This window comes from Gavia stellata, chromosome 4, assembly GCF_030936135.1.
Source record: "Gavia stellata isolate bGavSte3 chromosome 4, bGavSte3.hap2, whole genome shotgun sequence".
Classification (NCBI taxonomy): domain Eukaryota; kingdom Metazoa; phylum Chordata; class Aves; order Gaviiformes; family Gaviidae; genus Gavia; species Gavia stellata.
The window spans coordinates 16,370,974-16,389,425 of NC_082597.1; the positions used below are offsets into that span (position 1 = coordinate 16,370,974).

General features: G+C 37.9%; 1 protein-coding gene across 1 annotated transcript in view; it reads left to right on the forward strand.

Annotated features, from left to right (window-relative positions):
• LOC104251556 (B-cell receptor-associated protein 29) overlaps positions 1–13,615 on the forward strand; it is a 37,479-nt gene extending 23,864 nt beyond the window's left edge. Inside the window, 5 exon segments of the mRNA XM_059816016.1 lie at positions 258–393; positions 1,435–1,468; positions 3,159–3,227; positions 11,108–11,208; positions 12,608–13,615. Coding sequence (XP_059671999.1) covers positions 258–393; positions 1,435–1,468; positions 3,159–3,227; positions 11,108–11,208; positions 12,608–12,646 — 379 coding nt within the window. The 3' untranslated portion in view covers positions 12,647–13,615.
• The last annotated feature ends 4,837 nt before the right edge of the window (positions 13,616–18,452 follow it).

An 18,452-nucleotide genomic window follows, 5' to 3' on the forward strand; every position in this document is an offset into this window, starting at 1 on the left:
TTGGGAGGAGGGAGGTTCTGCATCAGGTAAAAATCAGATTTTTGATGGATGAAAATCTTTTCAGTTTCTTATTTTACTATTATTTGTCATTGATGAGCCTGGATGTTTCCCTTCATGTTGTTAAACAGTCTTCTTGTGGTTTTGTTTTCACATATAACACAGAGAGAGAAAAGGAGTTGTTTTGGTTCAGTTGTTTTTTTGTTTTGTTTTTAATTTGTGCTGTGAATTACTGTCTGTTCACTGTGTTTCTTCACCAGTGTATTGAGACGTACTGTTACCCTTCTTACTCAGTTGGCAAAAGGGATGGCATCTCATGCAGCTCTGGAAACGCAAGTAAACGATGCTACTGAAGCAGCCAAAAAATACATGGCTGAGAATGAAAGGTTGCAGGAGGTATCTTTTGAATTTTTTAGTTATTTTCTTATACAGCAAGTAGTTAGTACAAAATACTCTGGGGATGCTTTGCTACTGAATAATGTTCGTTCATTTTTTTTCTTCTGGTGGAAAAAGGAGGAACAATGTTCTTACAGTATGTAATTCAGAATACCGAATACAAATTTCAGTACCATTTTATTAACAAAGGAAACGAAAGTAATCCAAATAAATGAAGTTCTGTCTTTCCAGTACAAATTTCATCAACGTAGTAATATATTCTTAAAATATCTCTTTGAATTTGATCATAGTGAAGTAGAGGGAGGACACTAATTTTATTCTTTTTATCCTAAACAGTTGGCTGTTTATCTCAGAACTATAGAACTCCAGTACAGAAAAGCCTACAATATAGCTGTTCTCATGCTGGCGATTTCTTCTCAGTAGGATTTGCTCCAGTCCTGAAATGTCTTTTCTAACTTATAAAATTGGTTTCTTGTATTTATTGTATTTTGTATTCTTGCATCTATTTTTACGGTGGGTTAGCCAATTTCCTAATACCTTCCTTTCTCAGTAAGGCACTGCCATAGTATTAACGAGGATATTACCAAAAAAATCTTACTTAAAAGAACCACCAATGGACCAAAAATATGTTATTTTTATGAGAAGAATGGAGAAAATTAAGCTGTCGTTTGACTGTTGTGGTTCAATATACAGTTGTATGCAGGAAGGGAAGTCAGCAAAGATAATAAAGATAAACATATGAAATCTTTTCTGTAATTGGTTAGTTTGACTTCTGCTAGAAGAGATTGAAACATAAACAGATGTTTATGGTGTGCCCTGCAGATATTCAGGGTATTAAGACTTCTATAGCATTCTTCAGTCTGGAACATTGTCAAAACAAAATTCACTGCAGGTATGTACAGGTTTCCTTCCAGTTTGTCTGGAGCAGTGTCTATGGTTACCAACACTGCAATTTTTTTTGTAATAAATCTTCAGACAAAGAGAACAGACCCTGGACAAAAAGTACTTGAAGGGATGCAAAAAAATCCAGTTGTTTGAGAGGTGTCATAAAACAAGGATCACTAGTGTATGTTAGGTATTTCCCGAGTATGAAATTATTCCAAAATTTTGGGATTTCGTATTTTGTCAAAATGATCCAGAGTCCCTCCCTCAGCCATGGAATTTGTTTCGTTCTGAATAGTGGTACTTTTTTTTCCCCTCTCTCTGTCCCCTTGGGATTTGGCCAGAAGTCGTCTTTTTGTTCTGCTTTCACATTCTCTTAGCAACACATTCTCTTAGCTGCTTGTAAGTGATAGCCAGCAACTGGAAACTGTATTCCTGTCTGTTTGTGTTTGATTGCATGGTTTGCAAAAACAGTGGTAGCTACAGGTACAGCCAGCATGCTGTGGCTGTATCACCATTGCACTGGAGATGCAAAGAGTTCAGAATTGGTTTATTTTAACTTTATAGAGATATTATGACTTAGTAGCCACTCCTCTGTGGCTTGACCCCTGCATTTGTGTTCATTTACAAGCATGCTTCATTCCACCATCAGAGAGAGGCAAGAGCAATTGCACGTAGGGCACTGGCTGCACATATAAATACTGTAAGTTTACTCTAGTGTGCTAGGTCTGCACTGTCTCCTGTTCAGAGGTTCCATGGAACACGGGACTTAAGATAAAAGTTTACAGAAATAACTATTTGTGTATTAATAGAAAGAGGTAAGCACAAAGTAAAGGAGGCAATCTGTGGCCAATTTCATGGCAAATTGGCTATGGTTTTGTTACCAGCAGTCAAATGCAATCTCTGCTCTTTGGTTAAATAGCTTCTGGAAAATTTTCTTCAGCTCTTCTCTTTGGATTGTTTACTGGTCTCTTCCTTCTTTCTAAAGTAATCTTTCCCCTCTGCTCCAACCTGTGCCCAGTAAGCACTGATATCACCGGTTCACCTAACAGCTGTTCATCTGAGTTGTTCTACTTTCTCCCCTTAAGCGTTTACCACTTCTTTTGCCATTTTCGTAACAGAGATGATGCTTGGTTGGATAATAGAGGCTATATGAGCAAAGGGTCTAATTATGGGGTCTAATCCTTGACATAAGATACTTCAAGTCATCAATAGCAATTGCCTTAATGATAAGAATGTGCCTAAGTGTAGTAGTGCCAACATTTTCAGAGTACAGGGAGTATACTGCTCTTGTGTCTAGTACTTGCAGGGCTCTTCCTGAATCCTTTGCTAGTTTTTTCTTGAATTCTAGTGGAAATCTAATCTGGGTATTGAGGTATCCTGAAGATTGAAGAAGTAGCTGCAAACGTACAAGGAGAGATTTGTGAACTATTGGATGATTTAAATTGGAATAAATTATTAGAACAAGCTGCATATAAACATGGCAGTGTTCTGTCACTTGCAGTCCCAGTGTGTGTCTTCCGAAAAAGCCATTTATAACCTAAACAGAAGTTGTGGGCTTGATGCAGAGATACAAAGTCCTCTTATACAGGAGACAATGCCATACTATTACAAGTATGCCATTACTATCAACTTAAAACATTGAACATATTTTTCTTTTTTTTTTTTCTTTTAATTTTGGGGGTTGTTTTCTAGAATGACTGAGTATCTGCCTGTGTCATGCTCGCATTTGATAAAACTTGTCACTATGCAAGATCAAGGTTGACATTCTCTAGTTGTTTGGCATTAATGTCAGGCTAATGAAAACAAAATTAATTGTGGCAACTGTGGTTTTTAATAGGCCTTGAGTGAAAAAGGAAGCATTAAAAAGAAAGAGTTAGCAGAAGCAACTGATGAAAAGTTGAAGAAGGAAGTTGAACATTTGAAAGCAGAGCTACAGAAGACATCGAATGGTAAGTATTGGTTAGGACTTTGCAATTAAGAAAAAGATGGTTTCAGCATTGGATGTAAAAAAATTTATTCTAGGTATAGCATTAATTAACTTCAGTTTAAGGAACACTTGGCTTGGGGTTTCTTCACATTTGACTAGGAACTGGAAAAGCATGCCATTGCCATCTCCGTATTTTAGTAAATGTTTTCATTATGAAAATGTGTAGAGTGTAATTTGAACACCTTAGTTAAACTCTAATTATTAACAAATTGAACTGATATATTTAAGTGGTGTTGACTCATCTTCATTAATGGTATGACCAGGATATGGAATCCCTTGCACACTGCTTATAGGCATCGGATTGATCTTTCATGTCATACATATCAGCCAGTCCCCCTGTAAAAAATGGGGAAGTACGTGGTTGAGGTTTTTTCTATAAATGAGGGTTCTGGTCAGATAGCAGAAAAGTCCTTGACTAGTATTATAAATATATATATATCCTGCAGCAGAGGTGTTAGCTTGTTTGGTCTTTTTGTCTACAAGGAAACATGCTTTGCAATTTGTAACATAATACTTTTGTTAGCAGCTTCCGTGTTTAAGGTTTAGGTTGTCAAAACTGCTTTCTTGGCAACCAAAATTGAGATAGAAGCAGATTTCACCTGTTTGGTTCTGTCTTACTGGGATCTGTCAAGGTGTGTGATGTTTATGAACACCTGCTCATCTGAAGTTAGTGTTTTTAAGATAACACTGCCTGTGACCTTGTAAGCATTAATAAGATGTTCAGACTGTAACAAAATACAGATTTTTGTGGTACCAGATAGCATGTTGTCATCAAAACAGCCCTGCTTTCCTATTGCATGGCAGTGCTACAAAGCTGTAAAAATAACAACAAATATTTCGTGAATCATTTTTCATTGTCCACTGTGAAGACAAACAAGAACTGTTGAACAGCTGTTTTCAGCTGGGCTTGAGGCAACAAGAATCTTTAAACAGAGGGTCTCATTAGTTCACATTCTCAGGCAGGTTTGATTGTGGGGTTTCCCTCTCCTGCTGTTTTCTTAAAGAAAGGGGGGAAAACTGCCTTTGAAGTGACAGGATCAATGAAAAACTTAAATGCATATGTTTTATTTAAACTAACTGGTGGTATGTAACACTAATATAATGTAAGCTTTTCAGTCAGGAATGCTAGAGAAAGCTAAGGAATAAATAGATTTACCACATGCTGCTTCAGCTGCATTCCCCCTGTAGGCTGTTGTCCATCCAAAAGATGTATAAATTAAGGCATGCTTGAGTCTTTTGTTAAGGGGAAAGTTGGGGAGAGGGTCTTTTTAAGGAATTAATAGAAAATATTTACAACCGTTCCCTGAGGCCATCCCCCTCACTGGCAAAACAGAAAACCCCATGGTTTTGTTAATTACCATGGTCAGCTAGGTGGTGTTAAGGTTTATGTCTATGTTATTTTTTTGTAAGTCTTCTTATACATTATTTTGAGCAAGCTGATAGCCAGAAAGCTTAAAGTACTTGATAATAACCACCTCTGTAGACACAGCTTTCTATGGACTGTTAGAGATTTAATGTGAATTGAATTTACTATTTCCTTTTGAAACTTCTGCAACCAAGCAGGTGAATGTTGAGTTTCATGCTCACGAAGTGTGAGCAATGCATTACACAAAATCAAAGTTGAGATTGAAAAGCTTGTTTTACCCCTTTTTAACAATTTGTTTCATGTCACTGAGCTCACATGACTGAAGTAATCTTTCCTTTGTGTCCACAAAGTGCAATCCATGAAATTTTGGGGGTATTTGGGGGTTGGAGAAGGGAGTGAAGAGTGTGTGGGATGTCACCTAGTAATGAAACAAGGCAAAACTAGTATAAAAAGGAAAACTTCACTGGTTTGGGTTTTGGGCGTTTTCTTTTTGTTTGGTTTTCAGCTATAGTATCAGTAAGAGTAATAAATTTGGATTTTGTTCTTGTTTCGTTGGAGTTTGGTGTTCTTTTGCTGCTTGGATTTAAAAACAAGTATAATCTTTTTCACAGAGCAGTTTCAAATATCCATTGCTCTGGTCTGGTACATTTGTTAAGCTTCTCATGTATGGTGATAGGGTGATATATTACTGTATAGTAGGCCACGTGTTGAAAAGTGGGTTAACTCAATAGAGTGGTATCCAGGAGGAGTCCTCAATGTAAGCCATCTTCACGTTTAAATAAGGCAGTTTAGTATCAGATTAGTGCTGTGACTTCAGGGGAGATCCAAATTTTCTGTAAGGTTTTGATCCAGTATTTACAACTTCTGGCAGAGAAAATACTGTATGTCTTCTCTTTCTGAAATTCTGACTGAAATTATAGTGTAGGCAGTGGTTATTGCAGACTTGCAGCAGACTCATCTCTAGTTCTTTAGCTTTCTACCTTTTATAGGAAACCCAGTCTACCCTATTTTTTTGTCCACTTAACGTAAGTGAAATCCTAAGTTAAGAAGACATTGTGCCACCTACTGTGCTCTGGGCAGTTGGGGAGGAAGATGAAAATACAAGACAAAGAGACTGAGTAGTGAAATTACTAAAATCTGAGGAAAGATTGGATATGAGTGACAAAGATTTTGGCCAAATTTGTTTTCATTTCAGACTTGACTTGCCTATCCCCCTTGATGCCCTTTTTCACTTTATTGTGGAAGTGAAGGAAAGGGGGCTAGTTCTTCACTACTTTATTGCAGACCCACATACTGGGGCCTTTGTAGGCACCCAGCAGTGGAGCTAGCACTTTCAGAGCCTAAATCCATTTTTAGCATACCTGGACATGTAATAACTTGACTGTTTAGAAACCTTCCAAGATTGTATTTTATTGATACACTTTCATAATATACATTATGAAAAATGTCTCACTAATACCTAGAAATAAATAAATGTACTCCTAGGAGCACCCAGTGCAGATGTGAGAATGTTTCTCCTGCTACACATTAGACATAATCTCTAACAAAATGTTGATTCAGATAATTAAAGGCTCTCAGTATGGCTGCTGGAATTTTCTGGGGAAAGAAGAGATGCTATGATATTGTTTCATTTTGATAGTTTTGAAAATTATCCAAAAAGGTACAAGAAGACAAACTATCTGCAACTGGAGATGGCATCAGAGTATCAGAGAAGTTTCATAAAGCAGCTGTCTTTACAGCGATCCTTGGGTTGGGGGCAGGAACAGGGCTTTTGGTGCGTTAACTTTCTTTTCTCGCTCACAGATCCCACACTGTGGACATGCTGATGTGTGAAATGTCCATTTGTTATTATGGGACCCTTCAGGCAGGAGGGAGACTTCTGCAATGCTGTGCTATTCTACCTTCAATCTCTGGTCATTTTTTTGGTGACACTGTCCTAGTGTATGGTAAAGGCTACAGCTTCATTTACACAACAGAAATTTGCACAGAACAACTAGTATTGATCAAGTCTTGCAGCAGAACACACTGGTGGCAGACTCCTGTCCAGCTCGTTGACCCCTCTTCTAACAATATTTCATGGCAAATGACATGCACCTAAAGCTTCTACCTGCATCTGATGGAGCATAACGGGCATTGTGGTCCCCAGCACCTGTGTGCAGTTATTGAGCTGTGACTTTATTGCATCTTTGAGCTGAGTCTGTAGTACCACATTGAGACAAAACCCAAAGACCATTTCTTTGTCAATGCCGTTAGGATTTCACTTTGTGAAATGTGTATGACTCACCAAAGTAATTTAGGTGTTTCTAAACGTTAGCTCAACTTTTTCTGAAAATACTCCCTATTTATATATATTGTTGTCATAGGCATACAGTGGGGCAGGATGATGAAATTCTGATGAAACTTCCATGCATCCTTTAATGAGGTTTGTTTTATACACAGAATGTGTCACAAGAGTGCTTCTTGTTTCATGGTTGCATAGTGCTGTAGAAGACAGGAGTAAGAGAGCAACAATTCTTGTGGAGGGCTGTTTTTGAAATAGCTTTTAATCGTTGACTATTCTAGAAAGTATGCATGTACAGTTGTACAACTCTCACTTAATGCTAAGATTATTAGGTGTTAGAAAGATATAAACAATACAGACATTGGGAATACATTGCATAGAACTGCTGCCAGTGAGAGTTCCGCTTGGCCTTTGTGTTGCCCAGCAGGCTAGTACCATGTATGAAAACTGTATTTATGTTGAGCTCCACTGAAACACTCCAGTTTTTAAAAACAAACAAATAAACAAAAAAAATCCCCCAAAACCCCAACTATCAGCTTTCTTTTGTAAGGAGATACAAGTTAAAAGAATTGGCCACAGTCTCATGTTATTTAGCCATTGGCAGAGGGAGGTTTAGAAACAAAGTCCATCATGCTTAACCTTACAGTTTAACTGTGAGATCATAACCTTGGTGGGAGCCATTGCGCAATGTCACATGCAACAAGAGTTGATATTCATATTTGTTGATTTGAAGGGGTAACACTGCATACAGCAAGCATGGTTTTGTTACACAAGGCCGTTTATGCCATCTGAAGATGCGGTAACATCCCTTTTGTAACAAAATTTCATTTGAGGTTGTGAAAGGTACTTGGAGCAAATTTGTGTGTAATTTTTTGGCCCTGCCTTCTCTTTTTAAACTTTATCTGACCGTTACATCTTGAGGAGAGAATTCAGAATTCGTATGGAATCACTTGACTGGAGTTGTGTTCCTAGCTTTACAGCGTATTTGTTGGCAAATCTCTTGTCCCATCAATGCCTAAATTCTTAAATGTGAATAGCTCTTTCTCAACTTGAAGACTCTTAAAAGAGAGGAAGGAATCTTTCTTAGTCTTAAACTAGTCCAAATCATTCAGGTTTTAGACTTGTATTGTGAGCAATGCTAATTTAAGTTCCAGATCGTTTCCTTAGTAGCAAGCACTGTAACTCAAGTGATTTAGTCAGACCAGGACTAGTAGCTCTGCAGGGAAATGCCCAAAGAATGATTGGTTGCTTTTGTTGCTGTTTGGTTTTGTTTTACTGTTTGGTTCTCCATCCTTGTTGAAATGAGAAGATAATATAAATGCTACAGCTGCTGGGCTGTAGTAACCTCGTCAGAGCAATTTTATTTCTCATCCTGCTTCAACTTTAGAGGAATCTGAAGGAAACTATCTATCCTGGAACATGATACAGAGAATGTGGTAAGGGAAGGACAAGTTCTCTACTTCTCCCAGACTGTACATGTTACATTAGTTTATGGACCTCCAGTCACACATTAAGTGTAAAGGGATAAAGTTTTCCATAGATGTCTTCTGTTGATATACTGCCCTAAGAATATTTTGTCGATTTTTCTTTGAAGGGAAGGAGTGAAAAAGGATAGCCCACCTCTCACAGTACTGAGGCTAGAATCCAGTTTTGGGACTTACTGACTATTCCTTTCATTAGTTGCATTAACGTAGAAGCAGCATTTTCACCTTCTGCCTGCTCATGCATTTACTTGGTAGGAACAATCAGCTGTTGGGTTTTGCTTGCTGCCAGTCCAGCTGTTCTGACTCCTGTGAGGCAAAGTAACAGGCCAGATGGAAGCCAGAAATAATAACTGACTGTATGGTGCACACAAAGGATCTTCTGTTTTCTGCTGGATCAGTGTTCATATGATATGATCCATATGACAAACAATATACCTGTGCAATCAACTTGGCTGCACTGCAGTGTTCATGCAATGACAAAATAGTTGAGCAGTGATGTATGGACTGTCTCCGTTGCTTGACAAGAAGACATCCAGAGAAGTGGGGGCACTGGGGAATTCATATTGTCAAAGATGTGACGCTCCTTTTTATTGTGTGGCCCCCACAGGAATGAGTCTGGGTTTGGGGTTTTTTTGTTTGGTTGTTTTTTTGTGGGTGTGGTTTGTTTGGTGGGTTTTTTTTTTTTGGTCCAAAGCCAACACAGGTGGAAAGGACAATCTGTTCTTCGCTTTTTTCTCTTCAAGGGTTAGGTGAGGTATTCCTGTCATACATCTGTTGTGGTCAAAACATTGAAACAATGCAGCAGCCTGTTTGCTTTGATGCTTTGTTCATGTTTTAAAGATACAGTAGTTTTTAGTTGCAACTAAAGTACTGTGCTGCTGCTTGTAAACAGCTAAATAGTATTAGATCAATAACACTGAGTTACAACTTCTTCGGAAATGAGATATTATTAATTTTTACTATAACTATGTACAAGAATGTTTAAACAAAGGCAAAATTTAGCAGATTCTTGAAGAGGCAAAATGGCATATGCATATGTTTTTTGTCTACAGCTTAAAAATCAGAAGCTTATCAAATTGTCACAAGTTTATTTTAGAGTGATTTCCAAATTTTACTGTTGAATATTTTAAACAGTAGCAAGATCAGAGAGAGAGTAAATGCAATGTGGTTTGACTTGTTGGGTGTATGGAAATCATGGTTATTCTGAATACAGAAACATTTAGAAAATGTTTTTTTTGTATTAATGCTGTTAAAAATGCATTAAAGGATGAAGGATATCTGTGTAAGAGTATGGAAATGAAAGAGAGGATGTAAAGAGATGGGGTAAATTTTTGACCAGGTTGGAATCAATAGACATAAGTGTGATTAACTTCAATAGACCAAATTTCAGGCTAGGTAAAAGTCCTAGTGCTAGAAAACCATTTGCAGACTTTCGTGAGAAATCATGATAATGATTTTGAATCTGTACATTCAAAGTAATTAATTAAAAATAGCAGAAATGCTGGGGGAGGGAGTCTTCCTTTTTGCATGTAGGAGAGTGGTCAAATCTCTTGTGTCCTGATGTTTCAGGAACTAGTTCCCAAAGTGAACCATGGTTCAGACCTGAGTGCTTGTAGCTAGGTGCTTAACAAAAAACACATCTAGCTCCTCATTGTTTGAGAACAGGCTCTTACAGAGGTGCTGCAATTCTTGAGGTCTCCGGGAAAGAACAGCCTGTCTCAGGGAGCTCACAGTCGAAGGATAGATCCACATTTTTGGAACAAGGAAAATAGCAAATGTTTCTTTTTTTATTTGTACCATCAAGATTTGGTTTTTTTTAAATATGGCTATGTGAGGCAGCCTTATAGGTCGTTAACAACGTTTCTCTGTTCTGACATGAATAAATCAAGTTTTAGGGTATGCCTATGCTGCTACAGCAGAGAAATAAAAGATACCTGAAATACCTATAGCAGAGGAATATAAAACTGTCATAATGACCTTGAATGCTTACATAACAGCTTAGGAGTAATGGCTTTATGAAACTTTATGCTGATTTACCCTGCATTGTAAATTAGCCCCTATGGTCTCCTGGGCTGTTTTGTACTGCAGCATAGATATGCTCTCAGTTTATTGCTGTTGAGATTGTGAGTAGAGTAATAATTACTTTTTCTCATGTTAAAAGCCTGTTCACAGTTGTGTATCCTACCACCACTATTACTACCACAAAGTGGTGCTTCTAATGGGTTAACTCATGCATGGTAAAATATATAACAGGGTGAAAAGGGGGGATCTATGCTGCTATAATAATGTATTCTCTCTCTTTTTTTCCCCCCACATTTTACAGATGGCCTCAGTTGCTTTGTCCAGGGTTTGAGTTCCCTCTTTGATTTAATAGGGCTGACAGTTTTGGTTTTGGGGTTGTAGAGTTTTGTTTTTCTAGAACTGTCTTCTGCAATGTGACAGAGTTATCACCTCTGTCAACAGTTCATTGGTCTTGCCCTTACCTTTCTTACAGCCCCTTCCTGTTCCTTGTGCTGCTCTTCCTGAACACAAGTCATTCTCTTTCCCCTCCCTGTCCTCTTCCTGTGTCCATCTGTGATGCTCTGTTTTAAATTTAAGCTTTTTTAGAGGAAGGATGGTCTAGTGCAGTGGAGCCTTAATACATAACTAGTGCTCTGAGGAACTGCAGGAAAACAAGCAATAATTAAAACACTAATTCTGATATTTTACAGCTCTCCACAAGGCAAATAATGATGTGGCTGCAGTTAAAAAGCAGTCTGAAGGCCTTAAAAGAGAATATGATCATCTTATGAAAGAATATGAACGGCTTCAGGTAGGTGGTTCTGGATCACTATGTGAGCACAATGTTCTGAAATTGTACCAGCAAAATTCTGCTTGTTGGGTATTTATTGTGCAAGAGAATTTACCAAAATCTTTAGTATAGCATATAGTTACAATGGGCAGCACTCCTTAAACTTCATCAAAATAGTAGAATTTTGGTTTTCAAGGACTGGATGGCAAAGCTATTAGCATTTTCTTTTTTGCACTTCAGGTGACAAAGCTCAGGTCATCATTTGACTCGATTTTGCTGGAAATAAGACTCAGATACTTTTGCATGTGATGATCAAACTGAAATCTACTAAGAAAATTACAGGAGTAGTGTGTGTGTGGTATATACATGATTTATAAGAGTAATTTTATTTTGTTTGCTCTTTAAACATGCTTTTGCAATACTGGATTATAAATGTTGCAATACTGTTGATACACAAGAACAAAAAAAACCCCAACCACCAACAAACAGCCTAGGCTGAAAACAGGCTACTATAAAAGTTCAAACTGAAGTACAAAATAAAAAAAAAAAAGAAACATAGCAAGCAAAAGCTGAATGAACAGTTTGACTGGGTTTGCATATGCGCATGGCTATAATGCCCAGTACAGTAATTATTTCTGGTAGAACTGGGAGCCCTGCTTGTTCTTTAAGTTGTCTGACAGGTGTTTGTATGTTCCATGCCTAACGTCTGCCTCGGAATTCAACAAAAATGAAAGTTAGTCTCTTTACAAGTAATGGTCTTGGGAGAAAATAAATGATTGATGTTAAAATTATGGTGACCTGCTTTTCAAGAAGAGCTGTTTGTTGGTCCTGTATTAATAAAATTTTAAAAAATGCAAATTTGAGCTGGTTATAATTTTTTTCCTGTACTCTGTGAAACTGCTTACTGATTCCCAACTTCACCCTATACTCTTATAGAGATTGCTCAACTGATCTTTGTATTTGAATTAAGATGACCATGCATGTCCTATCCTTGTTGTGCTTCCCTGTGTAATGAGCCGTAGTAATCCTGCTGCATTTCTAACAATCTTGTGGTCTAGAACACACATCCTTACAGTTTTCTGTGTTTACCTCAGAACGGAAAGAACAGAAGGTACTGAGCACACAGTAGATGCATCTCCTAAGGATAAATCAGTTGACAGCAGAAAATGTTTTCTGCTGAGTTTGCTGCACAGTTCATGTGTAACACGAGCAGGGAGCAGAAGTAGGCTGCATGGCTGTAACTGTACTAGAGTCAGAAGTGCACATGTTATGTGGGGTAGTATTGATGGGACTACAACTTTGAAGAGTGTATAGTGAACAAATCAGGTATGACTGCAGGGGGGCAAAATGGGGCATCTGGAGTCAACGGTTTCTGATCTTGCCAAACACAAAAAATTATTTTTAACCTCTCTCTTTTCAGGACAGTTTAAATGAAGCAGAAGACAAGAAGGACTTGTAGGTGCATCTAAGACGGATGGCATCGGTACGGTTGCTTCAATGTGAAAAGCCTTGTGCTGTTTAGGCTCCTGATGCATATCTGAAACAAAACTTGATTTTTCTGAAAAGCACATGCACTGCAGGTCACTATTCAGATTCCTTTAATATATCTTGGTTGCCAAAATATTCTGTGTTGCAAATAAAACGTTAAGTGGCTTACCCAGTTTACCATGCAGTTTGTCACTGCTCTTGTGAGGAGAAACTCGAAAATCTTTCAATTCCATCTAGAGCAACTTCACTGTTCTCTAGGCTTTTGCCTTCTAGAATGGTAACGGACCATGCACCATTTGCTTGTAGCATTTGAGCAAGGTTGTATATCACACTATATCATAAAAACACAATTACCTAAACTTCCTTTGCAACACGTGTTTGGAGTCTTCAGAAATTTGGTTACCAGTGGGTTGAAAAAGGCTGAAAGCTTTTCATCAGCCATTCCACTTCAGTGGAAAATTGAATGACAATCAATCTTAGAAAAGTAAATAAAGAAGGAGGACTGCATTTCTAAATCCATCTCACCAGCTTGTGACTTTCACTTAGCCACATGGATGACTGTATTTTAACAAACAATATTTTGCATGCCTCTGGTTTATTTTTCTTTAATATATTGGGTTATTTCAGTTTTCATAACCAAAGTTTTGGGTTGGTTGGTATTAACATCCTGTATTTTTACACTGTTTACATCTGTTTACTCTGTATGTGCCACCTAATTCCTTTTGCCTTGCTAAGTAAAAAATTCTTTTTAAATGTAGATAGTTGGGTTTGTTTTGTTTTGTTTTCATGGATACGATACCTCGAATAAATGTGCACTGTTTTGCATAAGCCCTTTCTAGCATTCAGAAAAGTTGTTTCGAGTTTCTTTTTTGTTAGTTGGTTCCAGATTACATTTGAAAGCTTGATATGTTTGTTGTATTAAAGGGATTGTTTAAGTTCATGAGTTTCTGGGTTTATTCATGTAAATCTCTCCCAATATACTATCTAATCAGAGTTAATAGGTATATACACAAAGAACAAAATACAATTCTAACTTGGCGATACTGAACTTTTCCTGGAAATACAGCCTTCTTCATAGGGGTAGTTTTGATTGCTCTGGAAATAGGGTTTGTTTAGCTTAGAATTTAGATGTAGCATATTAAGTACTATAAAGCATGTTAACATAGCATATTAAATAAGAATGCATATGTTTTTTAAAAATACTTCATCCTTGCTGAAGTAGTACAGAATGTGTTCTCAGATTCTATGACACTGGATATTTGTTTATTCATATCAAAACTTTCAGGTAAAGCTACAGATTTTAATACCCGCATATACTCAAGTTTTGGTGATGTAGTTGAATGCATCTTTTTTTTTTTCTTCCTGCCCCCCCTTCTGAAATATTTAAAATTATGGCAGAATGTTATCTCCAGTGTGATCTAAAGTCTATGGTTGGAAGCCTTAGAGGTTAAGTGCTGGTTTTAATAACAGAACTAAAAACTCAAATGTTTTTCTTACTTTAAGACCCAGAACAAAAGCAAGTATTACTTACTTATTATTTACTGTTGTTATCTACTCATGAAATTTCAAGCATTACATCCTGTAGTACAAGTAAATAATTAGGTAGGTAATTAGAAACTTACAATGAAAGACATCAGGCACTGGACTCTTTATCCCTAAAAACTTAGCTTAGAAAAAAGAACATGGAACAAAAAATGGGTGGTTGCGAATGCACTGATAGTATCAGTGCTTCTTCTTGAGAAAGTAGTCTGAATGCTATACAGTAATTTTTGCTGTAGAGCATGACTGAAGTGTGCAGGAGTGCATAATGGTATCTACTGCTCCCTCAGAAGCTGAAGTGATGCCTGGTATTTTTAAACGTGCAATATTCATTCAACATATGGTACTCGCACACTGTCCTCTAATTACATCAGTCACCTCAGCCTAGCAGTGTCCTGCTGGCTGCTTGGAAGATGGGGCTCCACTTGTTGAGAGATCAAGGAGACAACAGCTTAAAACAAAACAAAAACCCCTGCATATTAGGCTGCAGAGAATGTTTCCTTAATTAAAAATTAGAGATTGCTTAAAATCCACAGACTTTCTATTTGCCTCCAGTCATTTCCTCTGTCATGTCCATTATTTGTATCACTTACCAGATTTCCCTGTCACAGAGTAGAATATGACCATCATCATTTTTCTACATGTCTGTTGTGGATGGTCACACACATTTGATTTGCGTTGCCACAAGCTCAGCTCTTCAGAGAGACGGATTTGTTCACGTAAAAAATAATGTTTTCTTACTCGGACTGAAAATATTTTGTAATACCTGCTTTGTAGAACTGTATTCTTGGAAAGAACATGTTTCTTTTGTAAAATTAGAAGTCTAAATAGTATATCTAGGAATTCCAGTAAATGGCAAGTCTTTCAGAATATTTTGCATTGTTTCACAATACTTTATACACATTCAGAGTCTGCAGGACCCTGCGTTGATCAACTTTAAGTACAGTTTTCTTGTCAGTAATGTTTTAAGTTATGGTTGATATAGAGAGAAAGAGTGAATCAAAATTTCATGTTTTTAGCTCCTGATCTTTCAGGCTGTTTGGACAGATTTTGGTCACGTTTGCCTGTTTTGTAGGAAAGAGCTGAAGAAAAAGTTAAATCTCCACGAATACTGATGGAATCAAAATTACTTCCTGTACTCTTGTTTGACAGTGGATTTAATTCTGGGTGTGTCTCCAGAAGTAAGAATTTAGAGCTCTTTATACTCTAAATAATGTCAAAGTAATTGCCTGGTTGTTTTGGAGGTTTTTTCCCCCTCTTTACAAAAGTAGTAATGTGCATTTTCAGTACTTCAGAGGAGAAGCATAGGAAATAGTATTAGTTCTAAAAATACCTGCACAGGTTTGACTGATAGTAGCTTTCAAAAAAAATGGAGATGTGTTTTCATGTATTTTTCATAAACTCCTTTTTCTGCTGAGTCAAGAAAGCAGTGAGGTCATGGTGGGTGCATGGGAACTGACCTGAATATTAATAGACCTAACTACATGCTTTGGTGTTTCCTTAAGTGAAAGCACCCTTAGCTAAGGGATGTTTCTCCTTTTTTCTATTTTTGCAGCAACCATCTGACGATGTATCTTCTTTAATAACATAAATTGTGCAGTCTTTTCTGAAAATGTACTTTTGCATTAGCAGTACCTGTATTTGCTGCCACAGTAGTCCCTAGCTGCCTAGCCTCATTGAAAAGACACAGTGCTTTCCTAACTTGTTTTGAAGGGTGAAAGCTCTGGTTTTTACTCAGCATTGAAATAATACTTAAATTTGTTTTTTTCAAATGTGAAGTTATTGTAGAAGTATTACACGACTGCCTCAGTTCTCAAGTGTTCCCTGAAATACTGAATTTACAATGTAAGCTCTTTGGGACAGAAACCCTCATTTTGCCTTGCCTTTGGACAGTGCTTATCCCCGTGGCAACTGTAATACGGGTCCCAATGCAACCTGATACAAATCATTTTACGGATAGAGTTAAGTTGGAAAATCAGCTCTCAGTTATGTCTTTCCCAGAAGAAGCAACTAAGTTGGCTGGGAAGTTGCTGAACTACTCCCTTCCTTTGGAGTTTAAGACATGGTACAGAAAAGAGACAATGTGAGATGAAGGAAGAGAGGGACTGTTATTTTTGGCCAGTAAGGAGAAAATCTTAGGCTTTGATTCTTCTCCAGACATGACTTAAACAGTTAGAGTTAAGGACTTGGTAATAGAGCATACAGTGATACTGTAAGCAGGGACTTAGAAGCAGGCTGTGTATCAATCCTAGGTTGTTTATCTCATACCAAGTGCAAAATGAACATGATCTGAGTAGGAAACAGTAACAAATAATAAGGTGAACTAAAGGATTTAAGACTGACGTAGATTTCAAGCTAACAAAACAAGAAAAAAAGCCTGCCTTCTAGCGTGAAGGGCTAGTGTTCCAGGGGAAGAGGATGCTATGCAGGACAGCATCCTGACTGGGGCTGGCAACATTGCAGTTTAGAAACTCATTGCTTCTCATTTCATGCAGACCTGTCTCTGTGTATAGGATCCACTCTGAGCTAGGGTTCGCATTCTTTATCCTCTTCCTCAAATAATTTTCTTTTCAAATACTGGTAAGTGCATTGTGTTACACAGAGCTTTTTTTCTTGAAACCTCTTGTCCTCAAACATGCATACTTCTGTCCTGCCAATACGCATGGTCCTGCCGAGTTCTCATCTGTACATCATCGCCTGAGATACTGAACCTTGGAGTTCCATTCAAGCAGATCTGTGCTGCAGGAAACAAATTTGCAAGGAGTGTGAGTTACAGTCAATTCAAATTCTTCTGGCTGTAGTCTTCCTGTGTTAATTGCCATGTTCAGTATGACTTTTTTTCTTCTTAATATCACCCAGTTCTCTTCTAAAAACCTAGTTATATGAATAATAAGATAATCATAGTTTTGTGGGTGTTCTAGTAGAAAATAATATGTAATACGCATCCAGTCATGAAAATTGTGTTTATGTTGTAAGTGTAGGACATCTATGTTGAGTTCCTGCAAATGTGTTTGCTATTATTCTTTGCTTTAATGATTAACCTAGAAGCCATTATACCTTCTGGAGTCATTTCATTGTCTTTACATTAATTTTAGAACCTAAGATGTTACCACAACAGCTCTTCAAGGTTAGATTTCAAAACTACTTTTCATGCTACTCCATTTTTATCAGGAGTGGATTCTAAGTCAATAGATTACTCAGTTTTGATGCCAGCTCAGTTTTCTGTATGTGCTTTAGTATATGTGTAATTGAATCAAGCCACTCTTCTGTGTTCCAACATTAATTCCATTTCCCCATAGTATTATCTGCTAGCAAAAAAATCTGAAAGACTTCCCACTCTGGAGTAAGTAATGTTTACATAAGACCACTTTCGTTAAAACACCATGTTCTACCGCTAGACATTAACTTTCAGCTTTTACTCACTCCAGTGCCATGCTTACTAGCTTCTACAAAACTTCGGGACTCGGTTTAGGAAGCTGGCTGTTTCACTGCCTGATACAATATTGCTCAGGTCAAAGCATTTCAGCAGTTTACCTAGACATTTCTTACAGTACAGCAGCAGGCGAAGCCTGTTGCAGGATTAGAAAGCCTGAACTGTGTTACATTACAGAACGTACTTTCAGCAAGTAGTCTCTTTCCAGTTTAGCAACATCGGCTTCAACATGCCTGAAGTTAGGACTATACTAAAATGGTTTGAAACCAAGGCCATCGAGAATATCCGTGCCTGAGTAGTACATTAAACAAATATTTTGCTTGATGCAATACCCTCAGCACCTCTTTGGTATCAGTTGAAGCACTGGCACTGATTCTGATTTCGACACATCTCCCGGGGTGAGGAGGACACATGCTTCGCTTCACTCCTGCAAGATCCTTGCTAGGTTGTCCTCCATACCTAAGGTGGAAGAGTTGCAATGTAGCAATATGCAGTACTCAGCATGCAGGGTTGACTTTTTCAGCCCCAGTCTTATCTCTAATCCTAAATGACAGCAGGGCTGCCAAGGAGTTCATTCACTCTGACGCCCCTTGGGCAACGTAGAAGCTGCAGCCCCGGGCCACCTTCTGTCATTTCAGGTGTGACACCAAGAGCCCCCAGGCCCCGAACCACTTCTCCTTCCCGCCAAGGCGGCTGGGTGAGCCCAGGGATAGTTCGGAGAGCAGATGCAGTCTATTAGGTGTTTGTATCTCTGCGTGGAGCCGATTCCCAAAGCTTGGATCATGGGATGCAGCAGGGCTTTGGA